General features: G+C 47.5%; 2 protein-coding genes across 2 annotated transcripts in view; one reads left to right on the top strand and one right to left on the bottom strand.

Annotated features, from left to right (window-relative positions):
* The window catches only part of LOC144246559 (uncharacterized), a 703,923-nt gene that overhangs the window by 63,833 nt on the left and 624,087 nt on the right, over window positions 1-16,003 (bottom strand). The gene's annotated exons all lie outside the window — the stretch shown is intronic.
* LOC144246432 (olfactory receptor 14J1-like) lies at window positions 1,665-2,597 on the top strand. Its single transcript, XM_077783824.1, has one exon. It carries the CDS (start codon window positions 1,665-1,667, stop codon window positions 2,595-2,597), a length of 933 nt encoding a protein of 310 aa, XP_077639950.1.

Genomic DNA, 16,003 nt, shown 5'->3' with positions numbered 1-16,003 from the left:
CTCCGGGGGACACTTCCCAAAGAAGGTAAGCCTGGGTTTGCTGTAAAGGTCAGGAGCTTTCCTGGGAGTGCTTTCAATTTCTTGCTTGGAGCAGGATGGGAATGTTGGGGTGGTGACGTAAAGATTTTTGCTTTTTATACATTTTTCATATATCCGTAACTCTGTAAATTACTATTTTATAATTTTAAAAACATTATCTTTACTTGACTCTATTAAACTCTTAATTAGCTTTATCAAACTACTATTATGTACTTATATAACTGTAATCTTTGCTGACACTAGTATGTTTCCTACATTTCTCTTAGATTTTAGAACAAGAAACTGACTGTCTAAATACATTCATGAAATACTGTATAGTCTTATTATCAGGAAGCATGCCTACAAGAAGAATATTTTGGTTTTTGACCACAATGTGATCAGTCATAACTAAAACTGGGGCAAAGAAGTCTTTGGACCTACTCCAATGTGTTGAGCCAGGGGAGTGCAACTTGGGCAAGTGAATCTCCTATTGGATATTCCTGTTAAATATCATAATTAATCAACCTTAATGAATTATTGAAATCAGGGGCTGGGTGTGCCCCATCCCCAGTGGGACACCTGGAAGGTTCCAATAAAGGTCTGGTTTTTACTTTATTGTTCTAACACTGTTGCAAGGGTTCTTTTTTTCTCTTTTGATTATAGACAACAGGGGGATGAGAGAAGCAGAACAGGAATTGTAATCCCAGAGTCACAGAACATTCTGAGTTGAAAGGATCATCAAAGGAATGTTTGAACATGTACAGAGACTCCAGAACTGTGACTTTGGGTGGTCAGTGTCTCTGCTGGGAGCCTCCCATAGGGCCTTCAGCCACTCCTCAGCCCTGGGCAGCAGCAGCATCACCTCTGCAGGGCCCAGCAGGGCTCTCCTGAGCTGCCCTTGCCCAGCTGCACACAGAGCCTGCCCCAGCCAGGGCCCTGCACACAGGCAGGTTTCTGTAGGGCCGGGCCGAGGGCACACAGGGTGGGATGGGCTCTGTGAGCGCTGGCAGGGACAAGGCACCTCTCAGGAGGGAATGTCCAGAGCCAGGGAGATGCTCAGGGAAGAAGAGGGTGCTGAACAGAGCAGTGCTGGGGGAACAAGCCCATCCAGCCCCTCACCTTCCCTCAGCCACAGGGAATCCTTTGCCTCTCACATCTCTCAGTGGCAAACTCTGAGTGCAGCAGGAATTCTGGGGATTTCTGACCTCAGAGTGCCAGCAATGATGTGTGGGTAAGAAAATAATGGCAAAAATTCTTTCCTGCTCTCCATGTCCTTTAGAAGTGTGAGTGCAGATGGTACCGAGCCTTTCTGCATTAGGAGTGATTCCCCTGACAAATCTTGAATATCCAGCCTTGTCCCTCTGCCACAAACTGGCCACAAAATGGCCGCAAACCCAGGGCAGTGGGGCAGGGATGGTTCCTCGAGAGCCCCCCCATACAGGCCTGTCTGCTCCTGGCACACTCAGCCAGCACAACTGGAGCTCAGGCAGGGACCTGGGTGAAGGTTTTCCCAGAGCAGGAACAAGGGTGGGTGAGTCCCAGCAAGACAGGCTGCAGGGAATGGCCCAAGTCTGTCTCCAAGCAGCCTCTCCTGACTTGTCCCTGTCCTTTCTCCATGAACAGGTGCCCATGTGCAGCCACAGCAAATGTCCAACAGCAGCTCCATCAGCCACTTCCTCCTGCTGGCACTGGCAGACACGCGGCAGCTGCAGCTCCTGCACTTCTGCCTCTTCCTGGGCATCTCCCTGGCTGCCCTCCTGGGCAACAGCCTCATCATCAGCGCTGTAGCCTGCGGCCACCACCTGCACACGCCCATGTTCTTCTTCCTGCTCAACCTGGCCCTCAGCGACCTGGGCTCCATCTGCACCACTGTCCCCAAAGCCATGCACAATTCCCTCTGGGACACCAGCACCATCTCCTACACAGGATGTGCTGCACAGGTGTTTTTCCTTCTATTCTTTCTTGGGGCAGAGTATTTCCTGCTGACCATCATGTGCTATGACCGCTACGTGTCCATCTGCAAACCCCTGCACTACGGGACCCTCCTGGGCAGCAGAGCTTGTGCCCACATGGCAGCAGCTGCCTGGGCCAGTGCCTTTCTCAATGCTCTCATGCACATGGCCAATACATTTTCCCTGCCCCTGTGTCATGGAAATGCCCTGACCCAGTTCTTCTGTGAAATCCCACAGATCCTGAAGCTCTCCTGCTCCAAAGCCTATCTCAGAGAACTTGGGCTGATTACCGTTGATATTTCATTTGGATTTGGTTGCTTTGTTTTTATTGTTTTCTCCTATGTGCAGATCTTCAGGGCTGTGCTGAGGATCCCCTCTGAGCAGGGACGGCACAAAGCCTTTTCCACCTGCCTCCCTCACCTGGCTGTGGTCTCCCTGTTTATCAGCACTGGTGTATTTACCTACCTGAAGCCCCCCTCCATCTCCTCCCCATCCCTGGATCTGTCCATGTCAGTTCTGTACTCGGTGGTGCCTCCAGCCCTGAACCCCCTCATCTACAGCCTGAGGAACCAGGAGCTCAAGGCTGCAGTGAGGAGACTGAGGACTGGATGCTATCAGAAACATTAAACTGGTGAAAATTTTGCCAAATCACTTGTACTAAAAGTATTTTTTTGATACTTCTTGTTGGTTTCATTTTGGAGGTCCTTTTTCTTTTTTTTACTTTCTTAATCTTGTCAACAAGAAAAGTCATTCCTTTTGCCATTTTTAATTTTGTTTCTCTCCATCTTCACTGTGCCCACAGACTGTGTCAATGAGGGGCTGTATTCTCGGTGGCTTTAAAGGAACTAAAGGATTTCCCAGCAGAGTGTTCTGCAGAGATGCCCTTTTGTTGCCTTCTCTGGAGCTGCAGCAGCAATGTCTGTGTGCAGAGCTGGGGCAGATCAGGGCTGGCACAGCAGCTGTGCCCAGGAGCAGCAGCACTTGGTGCTGCCAGTGCTGCTCCCGTGGCCCTGCCCCGCTGCCCTGGTGGCCCTGGTGTTGCTGCAGGGCCTGAGTGCTCTCGGGGCCGGGCACAGTCCTGGGGGTGGCAGTGCCGGGGCTGTAGCAGGGACAGGCCATGGGCACTGCTGGGGCAGCGCTGACGCCTCAGGCCAGGGCCTGGGGGCTCCAGGCTCCTTGCCCAGGCTCTCTCAAGAACACGGCCAGGCCAATGCTCAGCACAGAAAACCCCCGTGAGCAGCCCCAGGCTGGCCGTGGGCAGGCTGGGGGCAAACAGCATGGCTGGTGCTCTGCAAGGGCCCTGGGGGAGACGGGAAGGAGCAGCAGAGCAGGGGCTGATCCATCCCCAGTGCGCTGCACAGCCCAGGGCAGCGTCCCAGAGCGTCCTCATGGAGCTGCCAACAACATCCCCCTCTGCAGCCCTGGCCTCTCCCCCAGCTCACAGAGGTGCCGCATCCTTGCAGGCACAGACACGGCAGCACTGGCTCAGCAGCCCCTGTTTGCATTGCACACAGCAGGCGGGAGCACCCCCATGCTGGTGCTGTGGGGACATGAACCTGAGGCAGCACAAATGCCATCAGGCCCTGGGGCCAGGAAGGGCTGGGGACACCAGGGAAACCACTCAGCTTTGTCCTGGCCTCTGCAGTCAGCCAGAAAGTTTGTTCCCATCATCTGGGAGTTTCCTGTCCCACTGCAGACGCTGCTGCTCAGAGCCAGGGCTGTCTGGCAGCCACCCCCAAACTGCCCTGAGCATTTCCTTGGCTTCACCTTTGCTTTCTTTACTCTTTCTGATACAAATTTCTTCCTCTTGCCCACGCCTGTTCCCTCCCCTGCAAACAGCCCATCCCTGTTTGCCCTTTCCTCTCTGGCCCCACTCCCCATTGCAGTTCCTGACTTGGCACCATGGGAACGTCCCTTGGGGAGCAGGATCATCCCACAAGTGCTGCAGGAATTGTCTGCAGGCTCCTGCAGTGCCTGGTGCTGCTCCCTTGCCAGAGGCACCCCAGGCCAGGGGGGCACATCTGGGCTGCTGTGTCTGGCTGTGGGGCTCCCTGTTCTGGGCAGTGAGGAGGAGCTGCAGAGGCTCTGCAGGACTGACAGGATGGGCTTTGGGGCTGTGAGGAGAAGCTGAAGGACCTGGGCTGCTGGAGCTTCTGAAGAGGAGGCCCAGGGCTCCTCTGCAACTGCTCCAAGGGTGGTTTCAGGGAATCCCAGAATCAGCAAGGCTGGAAAATACCTTGGAGTTCATCGAGTCCAACCTGTGCCCTCACACTGCCTTATCTCCCCTGAGCCTCCTCTTCTCCAGGATAAACAACCCCAGCTCCCTCAGCCATTCCTCACAGGACTTGTGCTCCAGACCCCTCACCAGCCTTGTTGCCCTTCTCTGGACATGTTCCATCCCCTCCATGTCCTTCCTAAACTGGGGGCCCAGGACTAGACACAGCCCTCGAGGTGCTGCCCAACCAGTGCCCTGCACAGGGGAAGGATCACTGCCCTGCTCCTGCTGGCCACACCATTCCTGATCCAGGCCAGGAGCCATTGGCCTTCTTGGCCCCCTGGGCACTCTGCTGGCTCATGTCCAGCCTGCTGTCCATCAGTCCCTGCAGGTCCCTTTCTGCCTGGCTGCTGTCCAGCCACTCTGTCCCCAGCCTGTAGCGCTGCAGGCGTTGTTGTGGCCAAAGTGCAGGACCCGCCACTGGGACTTGTTAAACCTCACCTTGTTGGATTTGGGCCCTGGATCCAGCCTGTCCAGGGCCCTGTGCAGATCCCTCTTACCCTCCAGCAGATCAACACTCCCCAACAACTTGGTGTCACCATGGTTCCATGAGGCCTCAGAGTGTCCCAGTGGTCTCCATGATTCCATGAGGCCTCCCAGTGTCACAATGTCCCTTTGGTTCCATGGGAACCCTTGGTGTCACAAAGTCCCTTGGATCCTTGGGCCCTGCAGTGTCACAATGTCACCGTGGTCCCCAAGGCCCTGCAGTGTCACAGTGGATCCTTGGTTCCATGAGGTCTGGCAGGGCAGCAATGCGCTCCTTGCTCCCACAGTGTCACAATGGCCTCTTGGTCCCAAGGGCACTACAGTGTCCAACATGTTTCCTTCATTCCAGGAGTCCCTGAGGGGCAGCACTGGCCCCTTGGTTCCATAGGGCCCTGCAGTGTCACAATGCCCCCATCATGACACGAGGTCCTGCTCTGTCAAAAAGCTCTGCATGGTTCCACAAGGCCCTGCAGGGTCACAGTGGCCTCTGGGGTTCCATGAGGCCTCAGAGTGCTCCGTTGAAATCCTTGGTGCTGCAGTGTCCTGGAATCTGACACTTCCTAAACTGGGGACCCCAGAACTGGACCCAGCACTCGAGGTGCTGCCCAACCAGTCCCCAGCACAGGTGAAATACGGATGAAAAATAAAACCCCCACAATTCCAATAAAGATTAGTAAAGAATGGTATGTTTATTTGCAGCGCTGGACACACTGGGGACTCATTGCCCTTCAATGGACATGCGCACCCCTGAGAAGTCCCAAACCTTTTTTATTACCCTTAATTAATTTCCATAGGCATAGAATTTCACAATAGGTTCATGCATATTCATTCTCATGATTTCATGTTACACTTACAGCTAGTTACACTTGTTCTTGTCAGAAAGTACAGAAAGAACTCCTGGGTCACTCTGCGTGGTCTGTTTAAAGGCCCAAGCAGTCTTTCTTATCTCTTTTTAGTGTGGAAATTTGCATTCTTTCTCTTTAGCTGGGGCAACTTTGCTAGTGCTGCAGTTACCAGACTAAACAGCATATTTCACTCATGTTAGCAAGCTCAAAGGAGCACATTTCACCTAAATCCAAATGGATTTCTACCCTGTTAAATTTTCACTCTGTCTCGCAGGGGAAGAATCACTGCCCTGGTCCTGCTGGCCACAAGATTCCTGATACATAGGAGTGCCAGGTGTTGGATGAGGGAAATGGTGGGGGAAGGGTAGGGACAAAGTGTTTTGATTGTTAGCCATGAAGGATCATGATTTTCATATGTATTCAGATTGCATAACAAGGTGCTGGGGGTCAATATCAATTGGATATTGCTGATATCAAGATATAAATAAGAAAAGTTAAAAGGACAAAACAATTCTCTCTGCATTGTTTTCAATATAGTCTATCCACTTTGAAGACACTTCTGAAATCTGGTCCTGTCCTGACTGGGCCAAGGGCTACAGCATGAGCCATCTCCTGCTTGATCTGGGTGAAGGCTTGTTGCTGCTCAGGGCCCCAGTGGAAATTGTTTTTTTTGTGGGCGACCAGGTAGGGAGGGCTCAAAATCTGGCCATACTTGAGAATGTGCATTCTCCAGAAACCTATGGCACCTAGGAAAGCTTGTGTTTCCTTCTTGGTGGTGGATAGAGACATCCCAGTGAACTTATTGATGACCTCAGTTGGAATCTGACTCTGTCCATCTTGCCACTTTACCCCAGGAACTGGATCTCTCAGGCAAGACCCTTGACTTTGCTCTTCTTGATGGCAAAGCTTCCAGCAGAACCTGGACGATCCTCTCACCTCTCTCAAACACTTCCATTGCCGTGTTCCCCCACACAATGATGCCATAGATGTACTGCAGGTGTTCTGGAGCTTCACCCTTTTCCAGTGCAGCCTGGATCAGCCCATGGCAGACGGTGGGGCTGTGCTTCCACCCCTGGGGCAGTCAGTTCCAGGAGTACTGCACACCCTTCCAGGTGAAAGGAAACTGAGGCCTGCATTCTGCTGCCAGAGGAATGGAGAAAAACACATTAGCAATGTCAGCAGTGGCGTACCACTCTGCTGCCTTGGACTCCAGCTTGTACTGGAGTTCCAGCATGTCTGGCACAGCAGCGCTGTGGAGTTACTTTATTCAAGCCACAATAGTCCACAGTCAATCTCCATTCTCCATTAGACATGTGCACAGACCAGATGGGGCTGTGGAAGGGCGAGTGGGCCTTACTGACCACCCCTTGGCTCTCCAGCTCACGGATCATTCTGTGGATGGGGATCACGGCATCCCGATTCGTTCAATACTGCCGGCGGTGCACTGTCGAGGTCGCAATTGGCACTCGTTGCTCTTCCACCCTCAGGAGTCCTACTGCAGAGGGGTTTTCTGACAGTCCAGGCAAGGCGTTCAATTGCTTAATGTCCTCTGCCTCTGCAGCAGCTATTCCAAAAGCCCACCTGAGTCCCTTTGGGTCTTTGTAATAGCCGTTCTGGAGGAAGTCTATGCCTAGGATATACGGAGCATCTGGGCCGGTCACAATGGATGTTTCTGCCGCTCCTTCCCAGTCAGGCTCACCTCGGCTTCCACCAGAGTCAATTGTTGTGATCCCCCTGTCACACCAGCAATGGAAACAGGCTCTGCCCCCACATGTCCCGATGGTATCAGAGTACACTGTGCACCAGTATCAACTAAAGCATCATATTTTTGTGGCTCTGATGTGCCAGGCCATCGGATCCACACTGTCCAGAAGATCCGGTTTTCCCGTGCCTCTCCCTGGCTAGAGACAGGGCCCCTCTAACACTGGTTATTATTTCTTTCCTAAGCCCACATGGTATAGGTACTTTCAAGGAGATCTGACAGATCATACTTGGCAGCTTGGTTATGGGGGGTTCAGGCTGCCTTCACTTTACTGAAATTCCCTTGGTCAGTGCTTCCCTCCTTGAGCTGACACACCCACGCTGCCAGGACAGAAATGGGTTTCCCATCCCACCTTCCCATGTCTTCCCCATGGTCACGCAGAAAGAACTCCAGGCCAGCCCGTGGGGCGTACCCTTTCTCTCTGGCTGGGGAACGTTGGGCTCTGACTTTGGGGCCTGTGACTCGCACTGGGGCAATGTGGGAACTGTTCCTCCTCACCTCCACCCTCATCTCCCTCATCTCCTCTTTGAGTTCCTTGCCCACAGCAGAGCCATGAGCCTGCACTGGGCCATGGATCATACTCTCACAATTTCTCAGCAGCTGGCAGCAGAGCCCACTGTCTCTCGGCTGTTATCAGCATTAATCGTGGCAATGAAGGTGGTGTACTGAGATGGCCCCAGCCTTGCCAGACTCCACAGCATTTGCCCTGTGCCCCTGACCTTGTCGGGGTCATTATCATGCTGTCCATCCCTCCCAAAGAGTACCTCCAATGCTGCCACTTCCCTCAGCTGTTGGATCCCTTCCTCAAGGGTTTTCCAGCACGTTCTATGCTGGTGCTCCTGCATTCTCTCTCCAACCTCTTTCTGACACTCATTAAAATCCACTCCCAGAGGGAAAGGGACCCTGGCTCCCTTACAAAAATCTGATTCATACCTGAGTCCTGGGTCAAGGGTCCCAAATTCCTTGCCTCACCACCATCCAGCTGGACACCTGTATCCATGAGGTCTCAGACTTGAAGCAGTCAGGTTGTATAAGCCTCACGTCTCCGTCGTTCAATGTCCTTGTGCAGGTTACAGAGACTTTTGTACGTCAGGGACTCGGTGATGATCGCAACCTCTGGCTCCCCTGTGGGTTGTGAGGGCCTTCCCTTATCTGGGTGCTCTGATTCCATCTTAGACCTCCTTGTTTCTACAGGGGCGACTGCTGCTGACTGTGGCTGCCTTTGTGGCTCAGCTGGAACCTGGACAGTTGTAACATCTGTGGGTTCCACTGCTGCCCCATCAGATTCTCCTTTTTCGAGGCAGGGGGAGGGCTTCTCACCAGCTGGGGAAATGCACTCCTTCAGCATCTCCTGCATCTCCCTCAGCAGACCCCCACCCAGTCTGGGTGGTTCATATCTGGGCTGGCTGTGGGGCAGGGTCAGGCTCTGGGGCAGCAGCATCCCTGGTCTCTGGGGCCGTGTCAGGTTCTGGGCTGGGTGTCAGGGTGGTTATCCAGGTTAATCTTCCCTTGTCTCTCAGTGCCAAATAGAACAGGGCTAACAGCAACACAGCCCCTGTATGATATCATTGGTATTTGGAGTGGATCTGAGCCCTTCACAAACTGGTGGGGCAGCCCCAAAGAGATGGTTAAAGGCTTGGGAGAAAATTTCCCCCGGTGTCATTTCCTCACAGTAGGTGCCATTATTAAAGTAACCCCAAAAGCACACAGTCAGTGTGTGACAGCTGTGAATCCATGTGCCTGCTTCCCAGAGGAAGTTAAAGATCCATGAATTCTTCCCCTTATTCACCCATAAAACAAACCGGAGAACAGCCACAGCAGCCTTGGCTGTAGGAGCCGTGTTTAGATCAGGGCCTGCAAATGGAGAAATGCAGCCACGGTTCCGTGCCACCCAAACCAGGGCAGGCTGGAGCACAGGTTGCCGCTGAACGAGGTTTCTGTAGCAGCACACAGAAATTGGATTACTCAAGAACTGTTATTCCCTTTTTTGTTCCTGTGCCCTCGAGCCGCACGTTGGGTGCCAAAATCTGTCTTGGTTTGCAAAGACAGGAGTCTGCTAAGGAAGGCAGGACCCTCCCTGAAATGGGGAAAAAAATAAATGTAGACCCCCTCCCTGTAAATTGCTATAAATTTGAAGTTAAGGGCGACTCTCAGGCAAAAATATGGGAGCAGGAAAAACAGTTCTTTATTAGGGAAGTGAATCAAAGACGGAAGCAATCCGGGCAGCAGATATTCTTTATTGCAGCGCTGGGCACATGGGGGATCTCTCCTCCTAACATGTGCACTGTGCAGATGAGAAAGTTGTGATTTATCTTACTAAAACATGCATATTCATTACAGGTCTTGAAAATTATTTACATATTCATGATTATTCCGAGATAAGGATGCGCAAGCGTAGTTGCATTTTTGGGTGGTCTTCGGTGGTCGTCAGGGGTCCTCTGGTGGTCGTCCATAGTCTTCATCACTCTGTCCGCTAGTTGAACTTTTATTTCGAGCATGCGTGGTAGTTTTTCTGTGCTCTGGGCTCCATCTTTTCCTCCTTTCATGATATATGGCCTATTCAACTGACCACAGTCCATCTGCTGAGTATGCATTCTTTACATATAATCAGGAAGCTTATCAGAGTAAAGGAAGCTTATCAGAGTAAAATATATAGCCAAGGACAAAGTTTTTACATCTGTTTGCTAATGTCTAGAATAACAGGATACTGGTGCATATACATAGCACATAATGTTTTCTTCACTTAATTCTTTTCCAGTCATTTAACCCTTAAGTAGTTCTGAACAGGTCAGGTCCCTGTATCAAGTCCCCCCTTTTCTATAACCATTGCAAATTCTTTTGCAATCATATTACGCCTCCATGTCTATATCTTTCAATATTAGTTGCTTCTTTGTTACAAAGTAAGACACACTTAATTAAAACCCAGACTATGATAATTAACAATATTATAAGTATTACGGAAATAAAAAGTTGTTTTAACTAATTCAAATTAGGTAACCAGGATGTTAAGACTTTCTACAATTCTTCGAATCTCTACGAGGTGTCATTCTTGGTTACTTCATGGAGTATCTTAGTCTGTTTCTATATTTCACTTAAATCTGTAGCAATTCGATTATTCTGATTTATATATACACAACAACTTGTATTTACAATGGTACAAACCTCCCCTCGTGAAGCCAATAATAAATCTAAAGCCATTCTATTTTGCTGTACTACTTGTGCAAGGCTATTTATTTCAATTTGCTGTGTTTGAATTGCATCTATTGTTTTATTTTCAATGTCTTCTACTACTGCTGAAATATTTATTATAGCTTTTTCTAATTCGCTTACCCCTAGCCAAGGGAGAAACCATCTAGCAAAGGAATGAAATGCATTCTGCCTTTTTATTAGGGGATTTTCTACTTCCCGTCTAATTCTTCGAATATGTGTTTGAAGCCAACTTTCGGATAAACGATTATGTATAGTTATGTTTGGGACTACGGCTCCCAGGGTGCATGTTCCCACCCAATTTTCAGGTAATACTTTTCATGCAGTATCATTGCACAGCCAATACCATCCTTTTCCTTCTGGAACTGGCCAGAGGGTACTATTAATAGAGGTGGGGGACCCGATATATTTTATTTTATTACAACCCGTTTGATTTCTTACATATAGGGCGTTATTACAACTTCTAACTTTATTTAATCCTTTAGGCGGGTTACACCTCTGCACACATTTATAGTAAGATTTTTTAATTGGAGGGTTATGAATTTTTAATGGCTGAGCTCTATGTGTATAATTTACCCAGGTGGTATTCTCCCAATATCTTGTCCACGGATTATTACCAGGTATGGGGATGCCTATTAACAAGATCTGTTTTCCACTGTATTCAGGCATATGTGTACATATCCAACAATTAGTTCTATTCAGAGTTCGAGATATACCTTCCGTCAGCGAAAGATGAAGATTCAAATCCTACCGTGCCCAGGCTCCCCCATAGGTCAAGATAATCTGGAAAATCGCAATCTGGTAGGTCCTACGGGAGTAGCAGTCCATGGTTTCGTAGGGGCTTTCTTTATTTTCGAGTAGTGAATCCAAGCTGGGTGTTTTTTAATCTTCACCGCAGTGAATGTTGTCAGCAGCACTTGATATGGACCTTTCCACTTTTCCTCTAAGGGTTGTCTTGAAAAATTTTTAACATATACATAATCACCAGGTTCAAAGGCATGGAGGGGGTGATCTAATCCCCTTACTCTAGTACCCAAAACATTTTTATGTATTTCTGATAATTGTTTCTGCAATGCTTTCATGTATTCCAGTAAATATCCTTCTCCAATTTGTGCCAATTCTTCACCCTTAAATTGAAGTTGATAGGGTCGCCCATATAATATCTCAAAAGGGCTTAAATTTTCCTTTGTCCGAGGTTTAACTCTTATTCTCAATAATGCCAATGGTAAAGCTTGGGGCCAAGTTAAATTTGCCTCCTGACTAATCTTTGCTATCTGTTGTTTGAGCATATGATTCATCTTTTCAACTTGGCCACTTGCTTGAGGTCTGTACGGGGTATGTAACTGCCAGTCTATTCCTAATGCTTTTCCCACTTGTTGAACAATTTTAGCATTAAAATGTGGTCCTCGATCGGAGGATATTGTCGATGGAACTCCGAAACGAGGAATTATTTCATTCAGTAGCGCTTTAGTCACTTCTCGCGCTTTGTTAGTCCTGCAGGGATATGCTTCTGGCCATCCTGTGAAAGTGTCTGTCAGGACTAAAAGATATCTATACCCCCCTTTTCTGGGGAGCTCAGAAAAATCAATTTGCCATTGTTGCCCAGGGCAGTTTCCTTTACCTATCATCCCCAATTTTATTTTGCTAGTTGTGTCTGGATTATTTCGTTGACATATTTCACATTGCTGCGTTACCTGTTTTACTGTGGTATACAAATTTCGCCCTACTATTCTTTTGGTCACTTCTTTGTATAATGCATCTGCTCCCCAGTGGGTTTTTGTATGTTCTGCTTGTATTAGGGGCCACAAAATATTAGAAGGAACTAATATGTGACCTTCTTTCAACTGTATCCAGCCCTTTGTTCCGGGCTTACCTCCTAGATCATTAGCCAATTTCAAGTCTTCTTTTGAGTATCTAGGTGACTGTTCTAAATTAATTGGTTTACTGTCTGGTATCAAAGCACATACCTTTACTTCTTCTGCCACTCGCTTGGCCTCACTATCAGCCAATCGATTTCCTATTTCTTGGTCAGAGTTACCTTTTTGGTGTCCTCGGCAATGCATTATAGCTACTTTTTCCGGTAGTTGAATCACTTCCAATAATTTCAATATTTCTTCTGCATGTTTGATCTGTTTCTTCTGGGTGTTCAACAGTCCTCGTTCTTTCCAAATTGCTCTATGCGCATGCACCACCCCGAAAGCATATTTTGAATCAGTCTAAATATTTATCTTCTTTTCTTTTGCAAGTTCTAGTGCCCTTATAAGGGCCACTATTTCTGCTTTCTGGGCCGAGGTTCCTGCAGGAAGAGGGTTGGCTTCGATTACCTTTTGAGTAGTGGTTATCGCATATCCCGCTCTCCGCTGTCCCAGTTTCACGAAGCTGCTTCCATCTGTGTACCAGGAGTCTTCAGCGTCTTCTAGAGGGGTGTCCTGGAGATCTGGACGGCTCGAATAGGTGGCTTCGATGGTCTCTATGCAGTCGTGGGACAGTGGTTCTCTTTGGGCACCGCTGAGAAAAGAAGCTGGATTTATAATGTTAGTAACAATTATTTCTATATCATCTTGTTCGACTATGATGGCTTGGTATTTCAGAAATCTCTGTGGGGAGAGCCAATGGTTCCCTTTTTGTTCTAACACAGCTGAGACAGTATGGGAAACCATCACCGTTATCTTCTGCCCTAATGTGAATTTGCGTGCTTCTTGAATGTTTATTACAACCGCCGCCACTGCACGTAGGCATCCTGGCCATCCTTTGCTTACCTCGTCCAGCTGCTTGGAGAAGTACGCCACTGCCCGCTTGTAAGGGCCAAGTTCTTGGGCTAATACTCCAAGTGCCATCCCCTGTCTTTCATGTGAGAATAATAAAAAGGGTTTAGAGACATCTGGTAAGCCGAGGGCCGGAGCCTTCATCAGTTCCTTTTTAAGTTTCTTGAAGGCGGCTCGAGCCTCTGCCGTCCATTCTATTTTAAGTCGGGTTTTCTTTAGCAGTTCATATAGAGGTTTAACTATTACACCATAGTTGTATATCCATAAGCGGCACCAACCTGCCATTCCCAAGAATGTCCGCAATTCCTTGGCTGTTTGAGGCTCCGGGGTGCGACAAATTGCCTCTTTTCGCTCAGTTCCCAATTCTCTTTGTCCTCTGGAAATTTCTAATCTTAAATAAGTTACTCGCTGTTGCACTATTTGAGCCTTTTGTTGGGATACTCTGTATCCATTCATTCCTAGGAAATTGAGAAGTTTTATAGTCCATGAGAGACACTCTTCTCTGTTTTCAGTGGCTACTAAAAGATCATCAACATATTGCACGAGGACTCCTTTACCATCTGGGGGAGTCTAATTTTCTAAATTTTTAGCTAACTGGTTTCTAAAAATCGTGGGGCTGTTCTTAAATTCTTGTGGTAATATTGCCCAAGTTAATTGTGTTTTTTTTTTGAATCCGGATTTTCCCATTCAAAAGCAAATAGCTTCTGACTTTCTGAGGTTAGCGGCAAACAGAAGAAGGCATCTTTGAGATCCAGTACAGTAAATCAATGTAAGGTATCTCTCAATTTAGTTAATAGTGTATATGGGTTGGCTACAACCGGGTGGATGTCTTCAACTATTTTATTAATTGTTCTTAGGTCTTGTACTAATCTATAACCTTTTTCATCTGCCTTTTTAACGGGTAAAATCGGAGTGTTGTATTCTGATTCGCATTTCGTTAGCAAATTGTATTGCAGAAATCGATTAATAATATTTTTGATTTCTTCCCTGTCTTCTAGCCTTAAGGGATATTGTTTAATTTTTATCGGCTTTACTCCTGGTTTCAACTTGATTACGACAGGGCTTGCATTTTTGGCTTTCCCCGGAACTTCACTAGCCCAAACCCCTGGATATACCGGGTCCAGAACCTCTCTAGGTATTTCAGAATGGCTTTGAGTTTGTATTAAGGCTAGGCTCAAAACTTCCACTAATTGTTTTTCTTGAATTTGAAATTCAATTTTCCCTTTCTGAAAAACAATTTTCGCCTCAAGTTGTTCTAGTAAATCTCGCCCTAGCAAGGGCTTTGGGGAATTTGGTAAATATAGAAACCTGTGAATTTCAATTTGTTTTCTAAGCCGATAATTAAGTGGTTTAAGGAAATAAGCTTTTTCCTTTTGTCCTGTAGCTCCAATTACAGTGATAAAATCTTTGTCTTTCGGCATTAATTGTTGGTTCAATACCGAATAAGAAGCCCCGGTATATTTTTTCATAGCAGTCCGTAATTTGTCAAGAAACTCTGTAGGAGTTTCTGCCGAATTTTGCTTGATTTCATATAAATTTGACTAATTTACTGCCTTCGGTACGGCCGTCCCGATACCAATCTTAATCCATTCTTGGTATTTTTTAAGTAGCCTGTAATCTTGGTCATTTCTAGGGACGTGGGTTTCGACCGTACCTTGAAGGGTTCTTGCCGTGATTTGAATTTGTACTTGTGTACGAGCACTTTTAATTATTAATTGTTTTTCTGTTTCAGTTAAGGCATCTAACATCAAATCTATATCTTTCCAATCTGGATCCTGATTTTTAACTATTAACTCAAATCGTTTTGCCACCCCTTCCGGATCATCCCGGTATCCCTTTACTATTTCTCGCCAAACATTCAAGTCATTCATAGAAAAGGGAATCTTAATTCTGGTGGGTCCTGTTGCTCCCATCGCTTGCCTCAACGGGGCTTGAATTATCGGCTCCATTTTACTCCGAGTTCTAGCTGTGATGGGAGAAAAGCTCATTTTTCCAGGGACAGCCTCACCAGATTTTTCTATGCGATTACTTTTATCTGATTCATCTGATGAGGTAGAAGGTCGGGATCTAGGGGGGGAGGGGTTTCCGGGGGAGAAGGGGGTTGGGGTGGAGAATTATAATCTTCCATTCTTTCCTTTGTTTCTTTAAGTTTTACACACCTTTGCCCTATACTGCAAGCCGAACAACACCGTTTTAACCTAGTCCTATTTTTTCTCTGTTCCTTTTCTATAGCTAACACCAAAGGATCTTGGGGTGCTATGTTTATTTCACATTCCTTCTGCCATTCAGGGTGATTCCGCAAAGTGAAAAACATATCCGCATATTCCACTTCATCCCACTTTCCTTCCCGCCTTAAAAATAACATTAACTGCAACAAAGTATTATACTGCAAAGTTCCATTGAACGGCCACTTCTCACCATCTTCTAACTTATACAAAGGCCACCACTGGTTACAATATTTAATTAATGTTTTCTTATTCACCGTCCCTCCAGGAGTCTCACCTATTTCCTTCCAATGCATTAAAATACAACCCAAAGGGCTCTTCTTTACGATTCCCCCGCTCTGTCGTCCACCCATTATACTATACACCAAACAGGACACTTTTTACAGCAACACAAAATTCCAACAACAATCAGAATAATTCCAAAAATAAGCAACTAAACCCAGTACGTGTTAAACAGTTCTCAAACCA

The sequence above is a fragment of the Lonchura striata genome, chromosome 6 (genome assembly GCF_046129695.1).
Source record: "Lonchura striata isolate bLonStr1 chromosome 6, bLonStr1.mat, whole genome shotgun sequence".
NCBI lineage: Eukaryota > Metazoa > Chordata > Aves > Passeriformes > Estrildidae > Lonchura > Lonchura striata.
Note: the sequence above shows the minus strand (reverse complement) of the source record. Positions and strands in the feature narration are given on the sequence as shown.

Coding starts and splice junctions, on each gene's coding strand:
- LOC144246432 (XM_077783824.1), top strand. CDS start 1,665: ATGTCCAACAGCAGCTCCATCAGCCACTTCCTCCTGCTGGCACTGGCA.